Raw genomic sequence first — 21,696 nt, 5'->3', positions numbered from 1 at the left:
GATGGAGAATAGAACAGGCGAATAATTGGTATGTATATATATGTAACTGATGGTATCGTGAAGCGCAGTCAAGAAGGGCTGGGGTGAGTAGCGGTGCTATGGGTTAAACTCACTCTCACATCCTCAAAAGAGGATTCACCTCTTGGTATAGTGGTCTGTGTTGTTGCCCGCGGCGTGGGAGACCGGAGTTCGACTCCCACTCGGGCATCGAAGTTGGAGGTGACGTTGTCACAACCGTTACATATACATGTAATGAAACACAGATACATACATGGTAGCAATAGTATCTAAAGTACATAAGAACATTTAAAAATTAAAATAGATAACGCTAAGAACAAAAAAAGCACAGGAATACAAGCCCTGGTATGAAAATAAGATAAAGGCTAAACGTCTCAGACATATTCCCCACCGCTCGGATCCCGTTGAAGTAGAGCGGGCATGGTTAGATGGATCCCGTTGAAGTGGAGCGGGCATGGTTAGATGGATCCAGTTGAAGTGGAGCGGGCATGGTTAGATGGCTCCAGTTGAAGTGGAGCGGGCATGGTTAGATGGATCCAGTTGAAGTGGAGCGGGCATGGTTAGATGGATCCAGTTGAAGTGAAGCGGGCATTAGGGGTGTAACGGTACACAAAAAAACACGGTTCGGTACGTACCTCTGTTTTGAAGTCACGGTTCGGTACGGGTTTTCAGTACAGTGGGGGAAAGTTTGGCTTTCCATGTTCCACTCAGGGGTGATGTAGTGTGCAGTAACTAATTGTACTTGTAGGGCTGTCAACGAATATTCTATATTGAAATTAATAATCGACTCGTTAAATAAAAAAATAATTATATATATATATAATAGTGCAGTGCAAAAAGTTGTAGAATAGAATAGACATGAAATGCAATAAAATAGTTCTGGATTACTGTTTAACAGTTTAAAGTCATCTTTACCTTATCTGTTTGGTATCTACAGTTTAAAACCCGACAGGTTTCCCTCCTGTTTGATACCCACTTTGACCCTTTTGTTGGATTTCAGCCAGTAATCACCTCGTCACCTGTGGCTCTGTGAAGTTTCTGCGTTGTGTTTATCTCTATCATCGTACTAGCTGATACCCGATATCTTCCCCCGTTGATGCATTCATCCCAAAAGAATTAAAGACACACTGGAAACAGGATACCTTTCCTTGGAACGTCATGTTTATTCCCACAAACTCTGTACAAGATGGAAACCGTTCTGAAGAGTCTTTGACTGCTATTGAATTCCTTATTCTAATGATCTCTCTCTCTATCAGCCCGGTGGTTGTTGCGGCCTAGTGTTATCCAAAAGCCTTCCCTGTTAGCCAAAGCTAGCTCATGGCAACCGGAGGGTGGGGGCTACGCGTCAGCTTCCCTTCCCCCACCCTCTAGCTTCTGAGGTCTCTCTGTCTACGCTTAGTTTCTTAGTCCTGGCTCAAACCAGAAGCACTCACAGCTATTAACGTCTTTCCCCTAGCAACCGGTGGTCATCCCTGTAGCCACGCCCCTTCTCTCGTTACTAAATGACACGATGCCATGGCAATGGCGCTCTTGTCACCTCTGACACACTTTAAATGCTGCTATGATTCAAAAGGCTTTCTCTCTGCAATGACCTTGGCCTTATCTCTCTCACACCCTGCCTGCTGCTCTCCTACCGTCTACTGTGGAAACGCACACTGGCTGCCGGCTAGATCTAATAGATCCGTCTGAGTAGATGCTGTCATCTACAGATATTTACATTATGTACACATTGAAAAACAGGGCTATTCTTTCACTTTGAACCTCCCTCTCAGGGCGCAGTTCCCTCTCTCAGGGCGCAGTTCTAGGCCTGGGTCCTACACAGTTTTAAAGCCTGACAGTCTTTCTTGTTTGATACCCACACAGTTTAATACCTGACAATTTTGAATCTGTAATAAAACCAATAGACGGAGTAAAATAGTATAATTAAAATTATGCAACAGTGCAGTGCAATAAAAAGTTAAGTAAAATAGAAGTGCAATCAAATAGAATGGACTGAGAAATAGTGCTACAGTACAATAAACAGCGGAGTGTATTCAAATGCTATGGTGAAGAGGTACGTTTTTAGTAGGGATGCCCCGATCACGTTTTTTGCCACCCGATACCGATCACCGATCGTCTATGAGCCATATCGGCCGATACCGATCGTTTTTGGTTTTATAAAAAAAATATATATATATTTATTTTTTATAAAATATATAATTATACTTGTAGTTGTATTATCTGCGAGATATCGCCACCACGCAACAAGTCAAAATGCTCGCTATCTGCAAACAGCTCCACTGTCTGTGTGTATACTCTGCTTTGGTCAAATCACATTCAGCATGCCCTCAGCTAGCTCCTTTCGTGACTGCGATGCAAGCCAGGGGCTTGAATACACATCGAATCAATGTTATAAGACATTGATATCAGGAGCTATCTGTAGCTACTGCTAGCCGGCTAGATAACGTTAAGACAACGCCTCAGTGAACTATTTAGTTTACTGGGTCATTTCGTGTAAACAATGAGCTAACGTGAGCTACCTAGCTAACGGAGGTATCATGCACTACTAGACTATTGCTGGAGCATTTGTTGCAGGGGAGGAAATTAGGCCACTTTACTCGCCAAATGCGAGTATTTTTTACGTTTGGCGAGTGATTCATGAAGACCACTCGCCAGTCTGGCGAGTTGACAGTGCCACGAGAGCACTGCACAAGACCCGCGGACATATATGTTTAATAAAAGTTCCCGCAGTACTGGCCAACCCGCGGACATATATAATGTTTAATAAAAGTTCCCGCAGTACTGGCCAACCCGCGGACATATATAATGTTTAATAAAAGTTCCCGCAGTACTGGCCAACCCGCGGACATATATAATGTTTAATAAAAGTTCCCGCAGTACTGGCCAACCCGCGGACATATATAATGTTTAATAAAAGTTCCTGCAGTACTGGCCAACCCGCGGAAATATAGAATGTTGAATAAAAGTCCCGTGGTACTGGCCATCAGTCAAGGAAGCACTCGCAAACAGATAACGTTAAACACAGAAGATGGAAAACAGACAGATTGAGCAACGGGGAACTGCATCCAACCCTAGTACAACTCTCGAGTCCAAGGCAAGGACACATTTAAATTACAGAGGTATGTATTGCGCACCGGACTACGACGTAAGGTTAGACATTTTATTTCATGCTCAAAAGCCCCTGGCTTGCACATCGCAGTCACGAAAGGGGCGAGCTCAACCAGTGCACAACAGCAGACCAACCCAACTGACGTTACCACAACACTTGACGGTATTTCACAGCACTGTCGTAAGGCCACCGTGCCGTCTTAAAGGCACAGTGAACACTCGGATGCATACACCATAGATATATAGATATCTATGGCATACACAACATTGACGTGGCTTGACAACCGAGGTTCAAAGTTAACTTGATTGACTGATTGAAAACTTTATTAACAGATTGCAGAATGGTACAATACAGTACGGCTCAATACACACAATTGTTAAGGGGATGCAGACCAGAGAAAGACTTTCGTCTTGTTTACATCAGGGTCCCCCATTTTCAATTCATCATAACATATGACATACACGACATACAGATAGACAGTACTGCTACATCTATACATTTCACATCTATCTATCTATACACTTCACAACATACTTCGGTTTTTTTCTTTCACTGCCCAACCCAGTCCAACCCAGCATCTTTCACTGCCCAGTTCAGCCCAACCCAGTCCAGAATAGATCCCTCTTCCATGTTAATATGTGTTATGCTAATATTGTGAAGAGTAGAGACTGTTATTAATGTTTTATGCTAATAAATATTTTAAAGAGTAGAGAGACGGTGTGATTATTACTATGATTGAAAATCAATTTAGACGAAGACATACAAAGAAGTAATTATCACAATTAGCGATTTTATTTGGCTGGTAAAAAATCAGTTTGTCTGGTAAAAAAAATCAGATACTCACCAGTTGGCTGGTAAGCCAAAAAGTTAGTTTCCTCCCCTGATTTGTTGATATCAAGTTTCTTGTTTCAAGTTTCTTTAATAGTTGTCATACAGAGGTACAGAATACTTTTATACAAAATGCTTCTTACTGTTACGCTCCAGAGACTGTGCTAGACAAGATGAGTATGAAATAAAATAGCATGTAAAAATAGAGGTCACAGGAGCTATCAGTAGCTAGCCAGCTAGATACCGTTAGACAATGCCTCATGTATTAAACTAAAAGTGAATAGTTGACTGGGTCATTTTGTTTAAACAGTAACGTTAGCTAGGTAGCTAACGTTAGCTCACAGAGGTCCCATGCACTAGACTAGAGCAGACTATTGCCAGAGGCAATAGGAGCCTCTGTTGACACGGGTCTGGGAGGGTCAAGGGGACGAGGGGGAGGGGCAGTGCGCTGCAGCTCTGTGTGCTTGAGAGAGAAGTCAGCGAGTGAGAACTCCGCTAAGAATTGGATCATGTTTTTCGATCGGTTTTCACGATCGGCGAAAATAAAGCATTATCGGAATTCACGATCTAATATTTATACTGAATATCGGCCGATACCGATCGCTGGTCGGGGCATCCCTAGCTTTTAGCTTATTTTTGAAAATATTAAGAGATCTCCATAGGTAGTGTGTTCCATAACTTTGGTGCATAGTTTGCAAAGGCTGCATCCCCGATTCTCTTTAGGCTGTGGTTTGGAACCTTCATTAGACCAGTAGTAGATGATCGCAATGTTCTAGAAGGCACATAGTTGACTAGAGAATTTGCGTGTAGCTTAGTTTTGTGATGTTTTGTGATGTAGCTTGGTTGATTGATTAAAATCTTTATTAACTGATTGCAGAATGGGTACAATGCAGTACGGCTCAATACACACAATTGTTAACACATTCCCGGCCATTGGCGGCCGTCTAATCTCACGCTATACGGCCAGCATTTCAAAACAAACTTTCATTGTGCGTGAGGCTGTTTGTAGAGCTAAATCTATACTTTATAGTATTGCTATCTGTCCATTCTCATTGTCAATTGACACCATAAACCGTCCCTTCAAAATGGCTTAAAGAAATAATTTTTTCATCAATACGTTCCCATTTTATAGCGTCTTGAATATAAGCGTTATATGGGATTGGTGCTAGAGCTAAAAATCTAAATGCATTTGATCGATATCATGTTCCACCATGGCGGGCGGTCAGGTCGCGTAGCGGAGATTGCGTTCGTCACCAATGCCGGAGACGCTGGATTCGCCTGTTCGAATCCAGCTCCCGGCGTGTGACCAGCTTGGCTGGCCGTTCACACTAATACAATTGGCAGTATTAGAGGGTGGGAAAGCTGGCGGGGTGTGTCCGGGTCGTTGTAAACAGCGACTCCTACAGTTCGGTCGGGGTGCCTGCTCAGAGCGGATAGGATCTAAGGGGGGTAGTGTGATCCTTCCACACGTTACACCCTCTCAGTGAGAGTCCGCGCTGCCAGGTGAAAAGAAGCGGTTGATTGGCTAGATGTGTGTCGGAGGAAGCATGTGATAGCCTCCACTCTCCCAGACCGACTGTGGGGGGTAAGTGCGCAGCGACCAGGAAGGGGATTGGGAATTGGCATAACGACTAACATTGGGATGGAAGAAAATCGGAGGAAAAAGGAGGGGGGAAAAAATCAATCGTTTCTGATTATTGATTACCAATAACGGTGTTAGCCTCAGTAGCCACATTCGCTGATCGCCTGGTTGAGTATGATAACGAGGCCTGATCCGCGTGTAATTTACGCTAAAAGGATTTTACCGTGGGCCGGTTGGATCCCCAAAAGGATTTCCCAGTTATTGATCGCCATCTGGTAGATTGATATGTCCATTGGCTGATGATATATTCCTTTACTGCATAGTGATTTCGGCGTCGCAAAAGGTATTCCATGCTACATGCTACATGTATAGATTCCAGCTAACAGGAAACTCAAAGTCAAGAAAAATAAGACCGTTCTGCCACAGGGAACACTGCATTATTGAGACAGCGCCCCTACGAAGATCTGGTTGGTAATGCACTTTCCAGAATTCCAAGAGTAGGGTAAATCTGCAGTGCCGCTCTGTGACATTGAGTAGGTTATTAAAATGGAATAAAAGCCAAAACAACCTTGCCACGGACATGTCCGTGGTTGGCCCTCTACCGTTGGTTCCGAAACACGGACATGTCCGTGGCCGGTCCCAAATGTGTTAAGGGGATGCAGACCAGAGAGAGACTTTCGTCTTGTTTACATCAGGGTCCCCCTTTTTCAATTCATAATGACATTTATGACATACAGATATATATCATGACATTTATGACATACACGACATACAGATATACATACAAGATATACAGTACTGTTTAACGGATCCTAAAAGAAAATATATACAATCGAGGGGGACAAAACTGTACATTAGGAGGGGTTTTGGGGGGTTTGGACATTTACAGGGGCCAGTTTCGAACTGCAGCCTCCCGTAGGTACTCTTTGAGGGCGGTTTTGAAGGTGGGTAGGGATTCACATTATTTTACGGCTGTGGGTAGGGCGTTCCACATTGTTGTGGCATAATTGCGAACGTGTTTAGTCCCTTGTTTGAGCTGAATCTGGGTTGAACATGATTTGTGGAACTCCCTCTGGTGTAGTGGTCGTGGAATTCACTGACCTTTGGGAAGTATTTCGACATGTTTGTACATGGGTATCTTAGTGCTGTAGTGTATCTTGTAGACCAGGCCCATTGCAAGCTGCTGTACTCTAAGCCATCCTAGGATGTCAAAATGGGCAGGAGTGAGGTGGGTTTTAGGAGTACGGTCAAGCAGTAGTCTGACTAATTTGTTTTGTGATGTTTGTAGTCTTGTTTTTAGTGCCTTTGAGGTGCCTTTTTTTTCCGCAAGGTACTTTTCGACCTGTTCGTAGACATTTTTTTCCCATGACTTTCGAGATGGAGGTAAGAATAGAAACAGGGTGGTAGTTGCCTGGGTCTAATTTGCTGCCTTTTTTGTGCAGGGGAGTCACTCTCGCAATTTTGAAGTCTTTGGGGATGTATCCCTGTTTTATAGAGGTTTATTATGTGGGTGATGACGGCTTGTTAGGTTGAAGGGCGCTCAGTTTTTTTAGCACCTCCATCTGGTGTTACCATTTTGAGTTTGAAGTACCGGTAGTCTTTGCGGACCCCTAGGTTTTTGTAGAAGGCTAGGATGTGTTCTACCCCAAAATGCCCTGATTGGGAGGGTAGTTTATTAACCAGTGTTGTGGCTATTGTAAAGAAAAGGTTTAAGTAATTGGCCACCTCCTTTATGTTGGTGTTTGAAAATCGGGGTTTTAGTTGTTTACTGCAGCCTAGTTGGTTGTTGAGTAACTAATTTCCAAAGTTCATAGGGTTTGTTTTTCTTTCCTCAGTTGTCATTGATGAAATATTTTTTTGTTGATTTGATCACATCGTTTCTTAGTCCGTTTCTTTGTTGTTTGAGTTCAACCACGTGGGCTTGGAGGTCACTGTTTGAGATTTTGGCAAGCTTTGACTGACTTTTATGAAGGTCCTGTTCCATTTAGTGCTTTGTATAGGAGGAGGACCTTGAAATAGATTATAAATGTTACCGGAAGCCAGTATAGGTTAGCCAATACTGGACTGATGTGGTCTCTCCTCTTGGTTCTAGTTAGTATCCTAGCTGCAGAGTTTTGAATGAGTTGGAGTCGTTCTGTCTTTTGGGAGGCTGGTGAGGAGTGCATTACAGTAGTCAAGTCGGCTTGAGATAAAGCCATGGATCAGTTTTTCAGCGTCTTTTTTTTTTATTTATAAACGGCCGTACCATAGCTATGTTTCTAATGTGGAAAATTATGTTTTTGTCACCTTGTTGATGTCTTAGGTTGTGTTAGGTCTGAGTCTATTATTATAACACCAATAAGGGGACGTGCTAGCGTGCGGTCGTGGCCAATCAGAGAAACGCTGAACGCAAGTTAGTTACCTTAAGTGTTCACGCGGCCGAGAGGCCGGCGAGCAGTGCGTTGCAGTAGTCGAGGCGGGAGATGACTGTTGATTGGACGAGGAGTTGGGTGGCTTCTTTTGTCAGGAAGGGGTGGATCCTTCTGACGTTGCTCAGGAGGAATCTGCAGGTTCTGGTTATCGCTGCGATGTGAGCGGAGAAGTTCAACTGGTCGTCGAGGACAACACCAAGGTTCTTGGTGGTCGGGGACGCGGTCACAACTGCATTCTCGACTGATGGAAGGGTCGGTCAGGGGGGAGGATTTGGCCGGCAGGTGGAGCAATTCTGTTTAGCTTAGGTTCAGTTTGAGGTGGTTGGTCGTCATCCAGGCGGAGATCTGCTCGGAGACGTGGAGATCCGAGGGAGGGAAAGATGGGAAGAGTTGAGTATCATCGGCATAGCAATGATACGAGAAGGCATGATGAGACGTGATAATGTTACCCAGAGATTTAGTATAGAGGGAGAAGAGAAGGGGTCCTAGGACCGAGCCCTGGGGGACACCCGTCCGCAGGGGGCAAGTAGCCGACAGAGTCCCTCTCCATGACACTTGGTAGGAGTGGTCATTGAGGTATGATGTCAGCGCAGAGCCAGCCACTCTCATTCCTGCGAGGGACGCAAGGAGGATCTGATGATTGACTGTGTCGAAGGCTGCAGATGGGTCTAGGAGAATCGGGACAGAGGAGAGGCCTTTTGCTAAGTGAAGTGCCTCTGTGACCGCTATGAGGGCCGTTTCTGTGGAGTGGCCAGTCCTGAAGCCTGACTGATTAGGGTCTAGGAGGTCATTCTGTAAGAGATAAGCAGTACGTTTGTTGGATACAGCACGTTCAAGTGTTTTAGAAAGGAAGGAGGGAAGAGAGACAGGACGATAGTTGCCTATGACTGTGGGGTTCATGGTTTGTTTTTTTATGAGCGGTGTGACTGGCTTATTTTAGGGAGGTGGGGACCACCTCAGAGTTGAGGGAGGAGTTGATGGTTGCAGTTAGGAATGGGAGGATGTCTGGTGCTATGGTCTGGAGGAGTGGGGAGGGTAACTGATCCAGCTGGCATGTAGTGTCGGACGGTTCGACGTTACCAGGGTCTCAGCTTCTGTAATGGGAGAGAAAGATGACTGGGTGAAGGATGAGGTTCTCGATTCAGTATTTGGAATGGGTTGGGAGAAGGAGCTGCGGATGTTCTCCACTTTTTCTTCAAAGAAGATCGCAAAGCCTTCGGCAGAGAGAGATGAGGGGGGAGGGGGTGGGGGGGGGAGTGAGGACATGGTAGCATGTAGTTTGCGAAGGTTCTTGGCAGAGGCCTCGATTCTATGGTGAAAGAAGCTTTGGCAGCAGTAATGGTTTGAGAATGTTAACAAGAGGTTGTGATATGTGGCGATGTCAGCAGTGAGGCGTGACTTTCTATACTTCCTCTCAGCCGCTCTCAGGACCTGTCTTTGTTCTCTCACTGCATCCGTCAGCCATGGACTGGGTGGGGAACGGGCAGGTTTCTCAACGAGAGGACGGCTTGTCGAAGGCGATGGAGAGGGCTGAGATGAGGGTGGAGGTTGCCGTATCTGGGGGGAGAGCAGAGAAGGTGTCACGTAGAGCGGCGTCTGACTGAGACAGTTTAAGTTGGAGTGAAGGGCTTTCGGTTAAGCATGAGAGTTAGTGAGAAGGATAAGGAATGGTCAGAATCATGTAGGGGAGTTACCGTGGTGTTAATGATGCTGGAGTTACGGGAAAATATTGAGCGCCATCTTGTAAAATGTCCGGTAACACCGGTGTTGTCATTTGATTTGATCTTTATTTATCTCGAACATTTCAACCATAAATCAAACAAAAAAATTTGTAATAACAATTTTTTTTAACAACAACAAAAAATAATAATAAAATATATCTTCCTAGACATGGAAGCAATAATCAGCATAGCTCAAGACAATGGTTTTGTTCGAGAAGGGACAGAATGAAGCAAAGCTTATCTGGTCATGCCCCTTCCTTACAATATTAACACTTTGAGTGCCGACCACGAGATTAGTCGGGTTAACTCGCCATGCGTTGAGTGCCAAGGCCTGAGAAAACCAGAGAAAACTCTGGTTTTAATTGTTATTTCTTTTATTAGCAATATCCATTCATTTGTCATCCATCCAGCCTGACTTTATCATTGGGAATGGGTCTGAGCTCAAAGGGCAAATACTGCCGCCTATCGTCTCCCGGATGGTATGGCACATCATTGGATTGGATTGGGTGGGGCTGTGTATCAGAAAAAAAGTCCGGTCCGGGGTTTTCCCTTCTCTGGAAAGCAGCATCTGTTACCACATTCACTGGGAAGGCTCGGAGCAGCTTTCGATTATGTGTTTTGGACTATAACGTTGGATCAATAAACGCGATCAATATTTGGAATGGCGATCAGGAATTGGATTAATCTTTTTGCAGAACATCTGATGTGAGGTAAGGACTCTATGTTACCAGTTTTGGGTTAATCGGATGTTTTTTTCACAGCGATCACAACGTGTGTGTGTGTAACGTTAGCGCTAAGCACGGCATGGATAATCGATTTTTCAGCCCGCTTCTCTAGCATGCATAAGTACATGCATACTATCGATAATCTAGCGTTTATTTGAAAACTATTCATAAATCAGCCGAAAAATGACGTGTTTTGTGTATTCCACTAAAGAGCTATTATCGCTGAATTTCTCTGGAATTACTAGAAATCTCAAACTATACTCTTATTCAAAATGGCATAAACGGAAATGTACCAATGAAAAAACAATCCGTTTCGTTAGGGGTGGACGGTATAAACGGTATTAATTTGCTCTATGGTATGAATTGACTATACCGTGTAACCGGTAGTGCAGCTCTAAAATAGCAATGACGTCATGTAACCACAGCGCGACTATTTCAATCGCATTTGCCCCTAAAAATAGATAGAATTAGTCATAGATAATAGATATGTGCAAACTGGAAAAAGTTATTTAGGAGGCTTCGCGCAGTGGGCGTGTCAACACGCAATTGTCATTTCATAATAAACACATATCACCGCGGCGCACAGCAAGTTTCAATTTCAGTTCCTGGCATTTTTAACCAGTGGAGAAAGGTAAGAGATGTCCCTATCGTTTTTCTTATATGAATTATTCTACGTTAATAAAACATACCTGGTGATCAACTACAGTTTGCTGTAAACATTATGATATGCGTGTAGTGTTATGATGACGAGAGGACGGGACGGGAGGACGGCTGCAGCAATGGATTTGCGAATAGCATGCAGCTGCAGAGCCGCAGAGCCAGCGGCGCTTTCAGGTCTCACAGGCCCGCTCAACAGCGCCCCCCCACCCAACGGCTGAAAGCTGTGACCAGACCTGAAAGCGCCGCTGGCTCTGCGGCTCTGCAGCTACATATGCTTCTAGCTAAATCCAGCATCCAGCCCGCTGTTTGCAATGGGAGCAGCACGGACTCGGGACTTATTTTATTTGGAATATAATGACTTTATACGCAAAAGTAACCTAGTTTTAAGTTAAAATATTATAAATCTACATGCCTTGAGGATGTCATTCTTTATATAGCCTGCCTATCAGGCAAAAAAATTTATTCTAACGGAAACACTGATACCGTGATATATACCGTTACCGTCTATGCTTCAAATTATACCGTGATATAAATTTTAGACCATACCGTCCACCCCTACGTTTCGTACATGTTGACTGCAAGTCATTGATAAGCGAGGGGTGTTTTAGACCCATAGCCATAATTTAAGATATAGTTTAAGCCTTCGCAAATTTCCCCGACCTCCCATTGACTTCCTTATTGGCACGGTAGCCCTAATATGGTCAAAGGGGCGTGGCACTGAATGTGTTAATATGTAATAAGTCATTAATTTATTAATCGGTGGGGAAATCTCCTCACCACAGCATCCTTATCACTGTGCGTGTGCACACTCACTTGTGTGCATGTGAATAAAAGAGGAGGCTACATGTAGCAGCGCTACAGTGTCACTTTAGATATTTATGTTAGTTATTTGCTGGTATTTAGCATGAGTACTCTTTGATGGTAGATATATTCCCTGTTTGTTTTTAGCGGAGAACATCCTCGGTCCTCTGAATAAAGGTGTATATGTGATGATGAGCGGTCTCGACCTGGAGAGACTCGTTCTGTCAGCGGGACCTATTGGGTAAGGCCGTCTGTACCTTAACCTACACCATCCCCATGTTTATGTGCAAGATTTTTCATAGTTTTGGAATGAGGACCTGTTGGACTCAACTATGGACAATTATGTGAAATGAGCACGTAATGATTGAGTCTAAATAGTCCTCAATCCAACAGGCTGTCATCACTGAGGGCCATTTAGACTTGATCATTAAGTTAACATGCTTATTCCACGTAATTGTCTGTGGTCTGGTCTACATGGTCCTTATTCTAAAACAATCAGAAATATTGCAGATGGCACCCTTTTAATTTTTTATATTCATCATAATCCATTCAGTTACTATTTTCCTCAAAGAGTTGCATACTCCTGTGACAGACCTTTTCTTTACTGTGATGGACCTTTTCTTTACTGTGATGGACCTTTTCTTTACTGTGATGCTGGGCGATATGGCCAAAAATTATATCATGATATCGATAACGATATATCACTCGATATCTATAATTATCGATATTGTTATAAGTATTAAAAAAAAAAAAAATGTATACGTTTATTTTGCAGCAATTCTTTGTCGTTGCCGCCATTTTTAGTGTTACAGCCCCTCACACTCCAGTTCTCAGGCTGCAGCTGGTTTGAAACCGGCTTCTCTGCTGGTTGTGGCTCCAGGGGAGTTGAGTAGTTCTGGCTGTGCTAGTTTCTTATCTTTTGACGCTTTTTTGGTGGACAAACCACCGCACATGTGCACCGTGACTCGCGACTGGAGACTAGCTCTAGCTCTGCTCTACAGACGGTTTCAAACTGTATTTTAAATTAGATGGCAAACAAAATAAATGGACAAGAGAAAGGTAAATCTCAATTTGATCAGTATTGTCATTTGGACAAGCAAAGCCATTACTTTAAGTTGCAGGCAAGAAATACAAGTCTGTGCACTGTCTCTGGTATTAAAACTGCTCTGTTGCAGGTCACACAAAAAAAATTTATTGATTTTTTTTTTTATTATCAATCGATATTGATTATTAAAATATATCGCGATAGTTATCGTTTTATCGCCCAGCCCTACTGTGACGGACCTTTTCTTTACTGTGATGGACCTTTTCTTTACTGTGACGGACCTTTTCTTTACTGTGATGGACCTTTTCTTTACTTTATTCATGATCTTACATGCTGCCACTTGGAAGTGTTTTGTTAGTACTGTTAGTCACTGACGTCAGTATCTCTGGTCCAGTATCATGCAGGCAGTGTTGGACTTCGCTGTCCCCTACCTGCACATCAGAGAAGCCTTCGGACAGAAAATTGGACACTTTCAGGTTGGAACTTCGGTCATCACTATGTAGTACAACTAAAGTGGTTTTCCCTTGTGAAATGGACACACTTATACATTGTTCATCATCCTTCAGGTTTACAATATTCGATAGCCACAGTATATTAAGATATAATTTTGACTATTAAAGTGGCCCTTTCTTAAATGTACGTATCCATGTCCTTTCTTTCTACCCTGGCAGCTGATGCAAGGCAAGATGGCCGACATGTACACCAGACTCAGCTCGTGTCGGCAGTATGCGTACAACGTGGCCAGAGCGTGTGACAAAGGACACATTAGCTCCATGGTGAGTGGACACTTCATTTTTCACTACTATATTTTCCTAATTTAATGTAATCTGAGAAAGTTGTGTATGTGTCCTCATAGTGCAACTCAGAAGAGATGGAGTAATCCCATTTCATCAGACGTCATTCACCTCATGTCCTTTTCACATTTTTTATTCTTGATTCTTTGATTCATAAACTCGATACGTTCATCTCTTTAAGTACTGATGCTACACGTGCGGAGAAGCCCGTTATTCTCTTCGACCATCTCTCCACTTCACATGAATCTGACTTTCCTCTAATCGGTATCCTGTTTTCCTCGCTTTCCTTTTTTTGCTGAGCAAGTCCCTAGGTGGTAGATTTTCTTTTGCCTCTGCAAACAGTACGCATATTGATTTGTGTCTTTCGCAGGACTGTGCCGGAGTGATCCTGTATTGTGCTGAGAACGCCACTCAGGTTGCCCTGGATGGCATTCAGTGTTTGGGTGAGTGCCAAGCGACTCTGTATGCTAAGGTAAACGCACCAGGGATGACTTGAAGGGAAGGTGATGATGTGAGGACCGTAACGGGTTGTATCAACGCAGGAGATCTCTGTTCTTCTTTGGGCCGTGTAACGGCTAACATAAAATTTAACTGGTCACTGTACCGCAGTCAGGCTATACAATGTTTTAGCAGGTATGCTATTTTCACACAGAGTAGGTTAAACTGCAGTTAAATTGTAAAGTAATGATCCATGTCAGCAGCACAGTAGATACACCGATACTAAGAGAGAGAAATAGATCCCTGAATTTTTCTCTAATCATTTCATTAATTTGTAAGGCTGAGACCACTTATCGATAACTGCGTGAAATCGATACATTGCATGTGTAAAAAATATATATATATTATACTAGGTATTGTGGCATGTTTTAGTTAAAACATCCCCATTTCATGTAAATTCAGTTTAATTGCAACTCTGCACTGTGCATTCAATATGCAGTGCACTCCTCCATCACATCCAGAGACCACCGACTATAAAATGAGAAGGATCACTGTGGTAGTTTTGAATGGGGAAATCTGCAACACTAAAGATGGCGGCAACGACAAAGAATTGCTGCAAAATATAAATTTGTTTAAATAATAAAAATGTAAATATAATATTTATCAATAATTCTGTCCCGATTTATCGATTCTTCCAAATGGCATATCGTCTCAGCCTTAATAATTTGGTATTATTGGTATCGTGACAGCAGTGTTCACAACCTAATTTCCTCTGCAGGCGGGAACGGCTACATCAACGACTATCCAATGGGCCGTTTCCTACGAGACGCCAAGCTGTACGAGATCGGTGCCGGCACCAGTGAGGTGCGCAGACTCATTATCGGCCGAGCCTTCAACGCCATGTACAAGTAGGCAGAGCTGGGACAAGAAGAACACGCTCGACACATGGATCACACACACACCAAGGGCCTTACATGAGTTGCTATAGTCAGAATGAACATGGTTGAGTTCTCTAAATAAAATATGTTAGCACTATAGTTACCTAGGATCGATTTTATTGGTCATGCTATATGTATTTTGACTACTGAGTGCTACTATGTTCCGTTCAGGAAACCAGCCATTATTCATTTATAGATCTGTATTCTGTCGATAGACGAGATCTGTTATAGAGCTGAACAATATGATTGAAATATCGTACAATTGTTCTGACTGATTTTGCAGCCGTGATATGTCCAGTGTTCAAAAGTCTCCATTAATTAAGGTTTTTGAAACGCTTTGAATTGCTGGAAGATGGTATATTGTTAGAATATCTCTCACTGGAATTTCCTCTGTTACACAGTATATCTGGGATTGTGGAAGGGGTGTCTTATCACATTACTGATTCAGGAATTGTGTCATCCCATTCATGAAATATGTGTTACAGAAAAAAACACAGCCTTTGCAATACAGATTGATGATATGATATACTGATATTTTCTTTCAGTATAAATCGATATATTATTCAGCCCTCATCTGTTATGAATTTGGATATCTGATGCTTACTTTATAGATTAATTGATTAAATTCAAATTCAATAGACTGCAGAGGTGACATTCAATTTGGCCCCCTGGTTCAAGCACTCCTAGATAAAGGTATTTCAAACTGAAGATGAGCTAACCTAGCAAGTGGGTTAGTTGTTCATATTTAAATGTGACTGGTGACTCCTTGGAACTTCTGCAGTAGTTGCATTTATTTTACAACATATTCAAAATCCTTACTATAGGAAGATCAGTATTATTTGAGACACATTTGCACAATGTTAAATTGAAGGTATTTTGAACCAGGGAGCAGGACTAATAGTCCAGTCATTATAGGCCAGAATTAGGCTAAACCTAGGACAAATTGCAACATTAGCAAACTCAACTGATTTTGTATCCTCAATATGTCTTTAGTGAGAGAAAAAAAGTCCCAAGGAATCCCATCATGGGAAATGTGTTTTTTTTCAATGTACTTGATTGCTGGCAGGATCACTGACGACACTGTCTTTCAGAGATTGTGACGCGTTCAGATTTTGAGCTAGCTCAAAAGTAAAGATACCATTTGATTCTAGACAACCTCGGGTTTCCAATGAGACCAACCATGTCATGTTACCTCATTGGAAAGGGGGCTACATACCTAATTATTCAAAGTTAAGACGATTTTTTTGGGGAGGGAAATATGGCCATCACCATTTTTCAAATGGTCCCTTGGCCTTCTACCTCAATATATGTTAATGGAAATTGGTTACATGGGTACCTACAAGCCTCCCCTATACAGACATACCAAATTTATGTTAAGCCCATGTAGTTTTGTGCAAGAATCATGTAGTGTTTTGCATGCTGTACAAATATGTAGTTTCCGCCTATTATAAAAAAACCCATCTCCATGGACCTATCCCCACGGACATAAACCCTTGAGCCCCATCCTCGTGGACTGAGCTCCACAGAGCCTATCTACTAATATTCCAAGAAGAAAAAAAATTCTTTATCAAATGTTTTGATTAGTTCTGGCGTGTATGCTAATTGGTGCATATCAAATAAGATAATGTGTGATTTGCATGAGTAAACAGAATAATTCAATGAAGTTGTGATTGACTTTTTTTCTTGTCTTTGTGTGTGTAATCAGCTTGTGAGTTTTTATATTGATATCTAAAAGTAAAGTTTTCACCACTATGTTATAACAGGCATTTTTCGATATGAATATATATAGGTTGTTTTCAAAACTTTCCCATGATGGGATTCCTGGGGACTTTTTTTCCCTCACTAAGGACATAATGAGGATACAAAATCAATTGAGTTTGCTACTGTTGCAATTTGTCCTAGGTTTTTTCATATAATGACTGGACTATAAGTGGATTATGACTTCTGCAGTCTATTCAGTTCATGACAACAATAACAATACACCTTTGTATTTATTAAACCAGAAGTGAATAGGAAAATATGATTATTCGTATATAGTATCTGTAATGATACAGCAAAAAAAGGTCATCACTTGATTTCAAAGTGGTAGCTGTCTGTCTGGTGGTCTCCATTCCATCACCACCAACTAGTGCTGTCACTTGTTCAAATTAATACAAGGTCAAACGTAACTTGCTCGCACTAAATCAAACATTTATGTAATGTTCCTCTTTTTTTTTTTTTTTTTTTTTTTTTTTTTTAAACCTTTTTTAACAAAAGGCACACAGCTTTTAGTGAGATTGTGAAATAGATGGAAGGGCCAACTGCCCTCCATCATTACAGTATGACTATTTATTTAACATTTCACCATCTTCCAATGATAGTTTGAACTCTGAACAAAAAGTGACCGCCCTACCAGCAACACTGGCTCTGGGCTTCATTTCCCAGAGCCTCCCTAGCACTATGTGCATCGTAAGGTCTACCTTTAGGTCATCCTTTAGCTGTCGAGCTGTTTCCCAGAGCCTCCCTAGCACTATGTGCATCGTATGGTCTACCTTTAGGTCATCCTTTAGCTGTCCAGCTGTTTCCCAGAGCCTCCCTAGCACTATGTGCATCGTATGGTCTACCTTTAGGTCATCCTTTAGCTGTCGAGCTGTTTCCCAGAGCCTCCCTAGCACTATGTGCATCGTATGGTCTACCTTTAGGTCATCCTTTAGCTGTCCAGCTGTTTCCCAGAGCCTCCTTACTAAGGTATACCTTTTTAAAAGGGTGTTCTGAGTTACTAGTAGCTGTCCCTTAGCAACGCGCTTTAGCCTTATTAGGCCAACGTTATGCTTTTCAAATCGACATTTGCACTACAGTGCGCATCTACTAGCCTACTACATGCACAAATTACATCATTAGTTTAATATTAACTTCATGAAAATGAATGATTAAGACTGTTTCTGTGCAGAGCACATCATGATGAGGCCTATATAATATTATTGCATTTAGGCTATCTTAAGTAACGTGCATTAGCCTATGCAAATTATAAAAAGCCATCCATAAATGACTAGAACTGAAATAATGAGGTATTATTCCCTCTGCTGGTGCCCGTCACTGTTCACCAGCAGACAAACTAGGGTGTGTTCTCTTCGCTTCTTCCATAGCCCTGTCCCCTTAATTTCCTGACTTCCTATAAGTGAGCCCTCTATAGTATTATGATAAGGCCTTCTGTTCCTCTGGACAAGGGGCGAGTGAAGGAAAACAGCAGTCATACACCTCAGTCATGTCATTAGTGTTGCTGGAGTGGGGAATGTTTGCCACCACATTATGTTTGCTGGGCAGCTGTTAAATGCTCTGTATTCTTCTATCCAGTTGTCTCTTCACATTATTGACCCAGGTTAAAATGGCATTGCATACCCGGTATAGAATTAATCATGATCAATTTCCACAGACTAATTCATCTCTGATCATTTTTGCAGCGGGAATCAGTAGTTCTGCTTTGCCTATATCTTCCAGGCCAAAGACAGATTAACATTAGACCTTAGTTTCAATAAGAAGAGATTATTTCACCAAATGCCTATTGATGTTTCCTTTTTCCTGAACTTAAAAGAAGTCCCAGACTATGGCTTGTATGTGCAGATTGATGCTCTTTATTAAATTATTTATAGCCTAATATTTATTGAAACTATCACAAGGTCTCGTCTTGACTCTTAAATAGATGGTTGTTAGTTGGCATTTTTTCCTTTTCTGCAATATTAGATTGATGTTAGATGATTTGAACACTTTTCAGCAGTGAAGGACAGCGCTACCTACCTAGATGTACCTTTGAGGGAGTCCCTTAGGGAACTGTTGAGGTATAGTCTGGGAAACACTTGCAGAGAAACAAGCTGCTTTTGAAAGGTATACCTTAGAAACCTTCATGAAACGTTAAGGTACATCGAAACGGAGAAACGCCACCCTCCTTATTCACAAGCCACTAGTTTACTCTACATGCCAGCTGCTTGCTGGTTAATGAATAGACTCTGGCTATTCTCACGACTGCCCACATTTAGAAGGATCTCCCACGAATTTGCCTGTTCCCAGCAGATCTATGTTTAGTCATATTTTATCTTGTGGTAAAGGAATAAAATTGCAGCCTGGAAGCATTTGATCTTCTTTTGTACACGATGGTACACATCAGACCTGTACAGCTTCTTGTGTAATTAGACCAACGGTATTTGGATTAAAATTTAGTAATTGGTTGCCGTCTTAAACACTCGTAAGTTTGACACCAAAGCTATACTCTAGCTACAACAGCCTACTCCCTCCACATTTCACTTGTTTAAGAATGACTACATGACTATGACTACTTTTCATTACCAATGCCATGCTGCTATTGTTTTATACTTGTGACATCAAAGTATGTGATGGAAGTTACCACTAGCATGTAAAATGTAAAATGCTACATTTTGTTCACAAGCATATAACAATGGATATGTTTGAGTTGTGCGTGTGTGTCATGGTGCTGGTGCTTTTTCATGCCTCTGACTGTTCCTTTTGAAACATCACACTGATGCCATGTTGGCATTTCATCTTGAACTGAAGAACATTATTCTGCAGAGAATCTTTCATCGCTCAAGATTGTAAGTCTATAATGTTCTTACCTTACAATACTTTCTGAACATTTTATTTTAGTAATCTAATAAATAACTATCCTATTGACAGTCATAGCCTTCCAAAGCATTACACACATTTATATTATTGATATATTTGCTTCTTGTTACTAAGCGTTGGCCTTTTTTGGCGGTGGATCCTGGATATGTGAAGTATTCGCATTATCTATGCACTCTGATACTGGCTGATTAATGCATAACAGCACACTGTACCATGTATTTGTACTTTGTCATCGCCCATTGTAAATGTGTTTTTTCTTTTGTATATAACTTGGATTGATTTACCTGTGGTGTTGATCTGTGTAGAAATGAACTTCCATGAATGGAAACCTTTTCATTAGAAAGGCAATAATTCGTAGTATTCTCATGTGTCATGTATTTCCTTCCAATATGGCGCAATATCATAAACAGTTTATTGGCCACGGTTGTCAAGAATTATATTTACCTGTTAATTGATTGCAATCACCTGCTGTTTGCCTACCATGCCGTCTGCAGTGATGAAGTAATGGAATACTATGAATAGTGCTGTTTTTGATGTCTAATATAATATATATCCCCCTAGAGATTTTTTATTAGAAACTTGTTTGTTCATCTTTGGGAGCAAACGTTCAGCGGTTGAATACCAACTAAAACTGACATTGAGTGGGGTTTTGAGATTTACTTGTCTCTTTATCTTCTAAAGGACTTTGACTTTTTGCTGTATGTACCAATGATGGTTGTTTGTTTTGTTGCATAGAATAAAGAATTTAAATTTTGCATTACTGGACTGGAATGTGTTTTGATTTACAGCATTTGTATGCCTTGCCCTAATCATCACCATTGCAGTTGCCTGTATCTTTAAACTTCACTGTTTTCCAACAAGCACAATTGCATCCTAAAAAGAACTCTGTTCTAGGTTTTCAGAATAACAAAAGGTTTTTTAACGTAATTACTGCCGTCAGGTTATCACATGAATGCTTGCACCTAAATGGGCCTATTTACGTAATCCGCCAAGCTTACCTGCCCATTCTGCTGCTCATTGAGCTGTGCTACGTTATCTGCTGCTGTCTGTGCTTGTCACTGCTGCTGCTCTAATGCCACTCATGAATGTTTTTGCACTCCCAGCATCCACCTGTGGGCTCAGCCTCTCATATAATCCACATGGGGGGTTGTCGGCTGGTGGTAACTACCAGTTATTTTCCTGGCTGGCTTAAACTTAAATAAATATATATGCTAATAGGTGACGAGAGAGCCGTGAGTTTTCCTCTGGTCTGGTTCCTATACTGTAGGCATCGTCATTACAACTGGAGTTGGTCCCTGTGCAGCCGTTTGTGGCCCGTCTTCTATGTGGTTAAGAATCAATGTGTGGTCAAATGAAGAGGAATAATTGATTGATAAAGTATAAATAAAAAGAGACCGCCTTGATCCCAAAATAATTGTATTTACATGAATTGCTCAATTAAATATTGTATTTCTTTCAATTTGTGAATTGTCTGACTGGACTTTGATAAACACCTTCAAATGTTACATTCAAGTACCAGTTTTTCTTAATTTTATATAAAGAAATGTGTGACCCAGTACTATGGATCATCGTTTCTTTCAGGGTGACTCAAGGGTCATTCAGGGGGGCCAAGCCCCCCCACCCCCTCTCCCCTGGCCCCCATAATTTGCATTATGCTTCTGACTGACTATGCAAATAGAAATGTAATATAGGCTATACTTGACGGCATCAGGTAAATTCAATCATTATTATGTGGCACACAGAAAATAATAATAATGGAGATAACAATGTTAGCCTGTAAAACCTGATTACCAAGAAGCACTTCTGTCTTATGAAAATGAGATTGAGCATACATAAAAAAAAAAAATTAAAAGCAGTTATTATTAAGATAGCAGATTTCAGGCGTAGGCAATCATCAAACACACGTCTACTGATGCACAAGTACAATGGTAAATCAACAGAGGTATCATGGAACATTAATGGCAAACACAGACGTGAACAGCACAAACATGATATTTTACATAGAAGGTATA

General features: G+C 41.7%; 1 protein-coding gene across 1 annotated transcript in view; it reads left to right on the top strand.

The window, feature by feature from the left end:
* Positions 1 to 20,439, top strand: part of ivd (isovaleryl-CoA dehydrogenase) — a 32,442-nt gene extending 12,003 nt beyond the window's left edge. Inside the window, exons 8-12 of the mRNA XM_084309376.1 lie at positions 12,003 to 12,096; positions 13,295 to 13,376; positions 13,572 to 13,676; positions 14,065 to 14,137; positions 14,911 to 20,439. Of these exons, the coding sequence (XP_084165502.1) occupies positions 12,003 to 12,096; positions 13,295 to 13,376; positions 13,572 to 13,676; positions 14,065 to 14,137; positions 14,911 to 15,044 (488 nt within the window). The 3' untranslated portion in view covers positions 15,045 to 20,439. The remainder of the gene's footprint in view (positions 1 to 12,002; positions 12,097 to 13,294; positions 13,377 to 13,571; positions 13,677 to 14,064; positions 14,138 to 14,910) is intronic.
* The last annotated feature ends 1,257 nt before the right edge of the window (positions 20,440 to 21,696 follow it).

The sequence above is a fragment of the Notolepis coatsorum genome (genome assembly GCF_963971535.1).
Source record: "Notolepis coatsorum genome assembly, chromosome: 3".
Lineage (NCBI taxonomy): Eukaryota > Metazoa > Chordata > Actinopteri > Aulopiformes > Paralepididae > Notolepis > Notolepis coatsorum.
The sequence above is the reverse complement of the archived record's forward strand: the minus strand, read 5'-3'. Positions and strand labels throughout refer to the sequence as shown.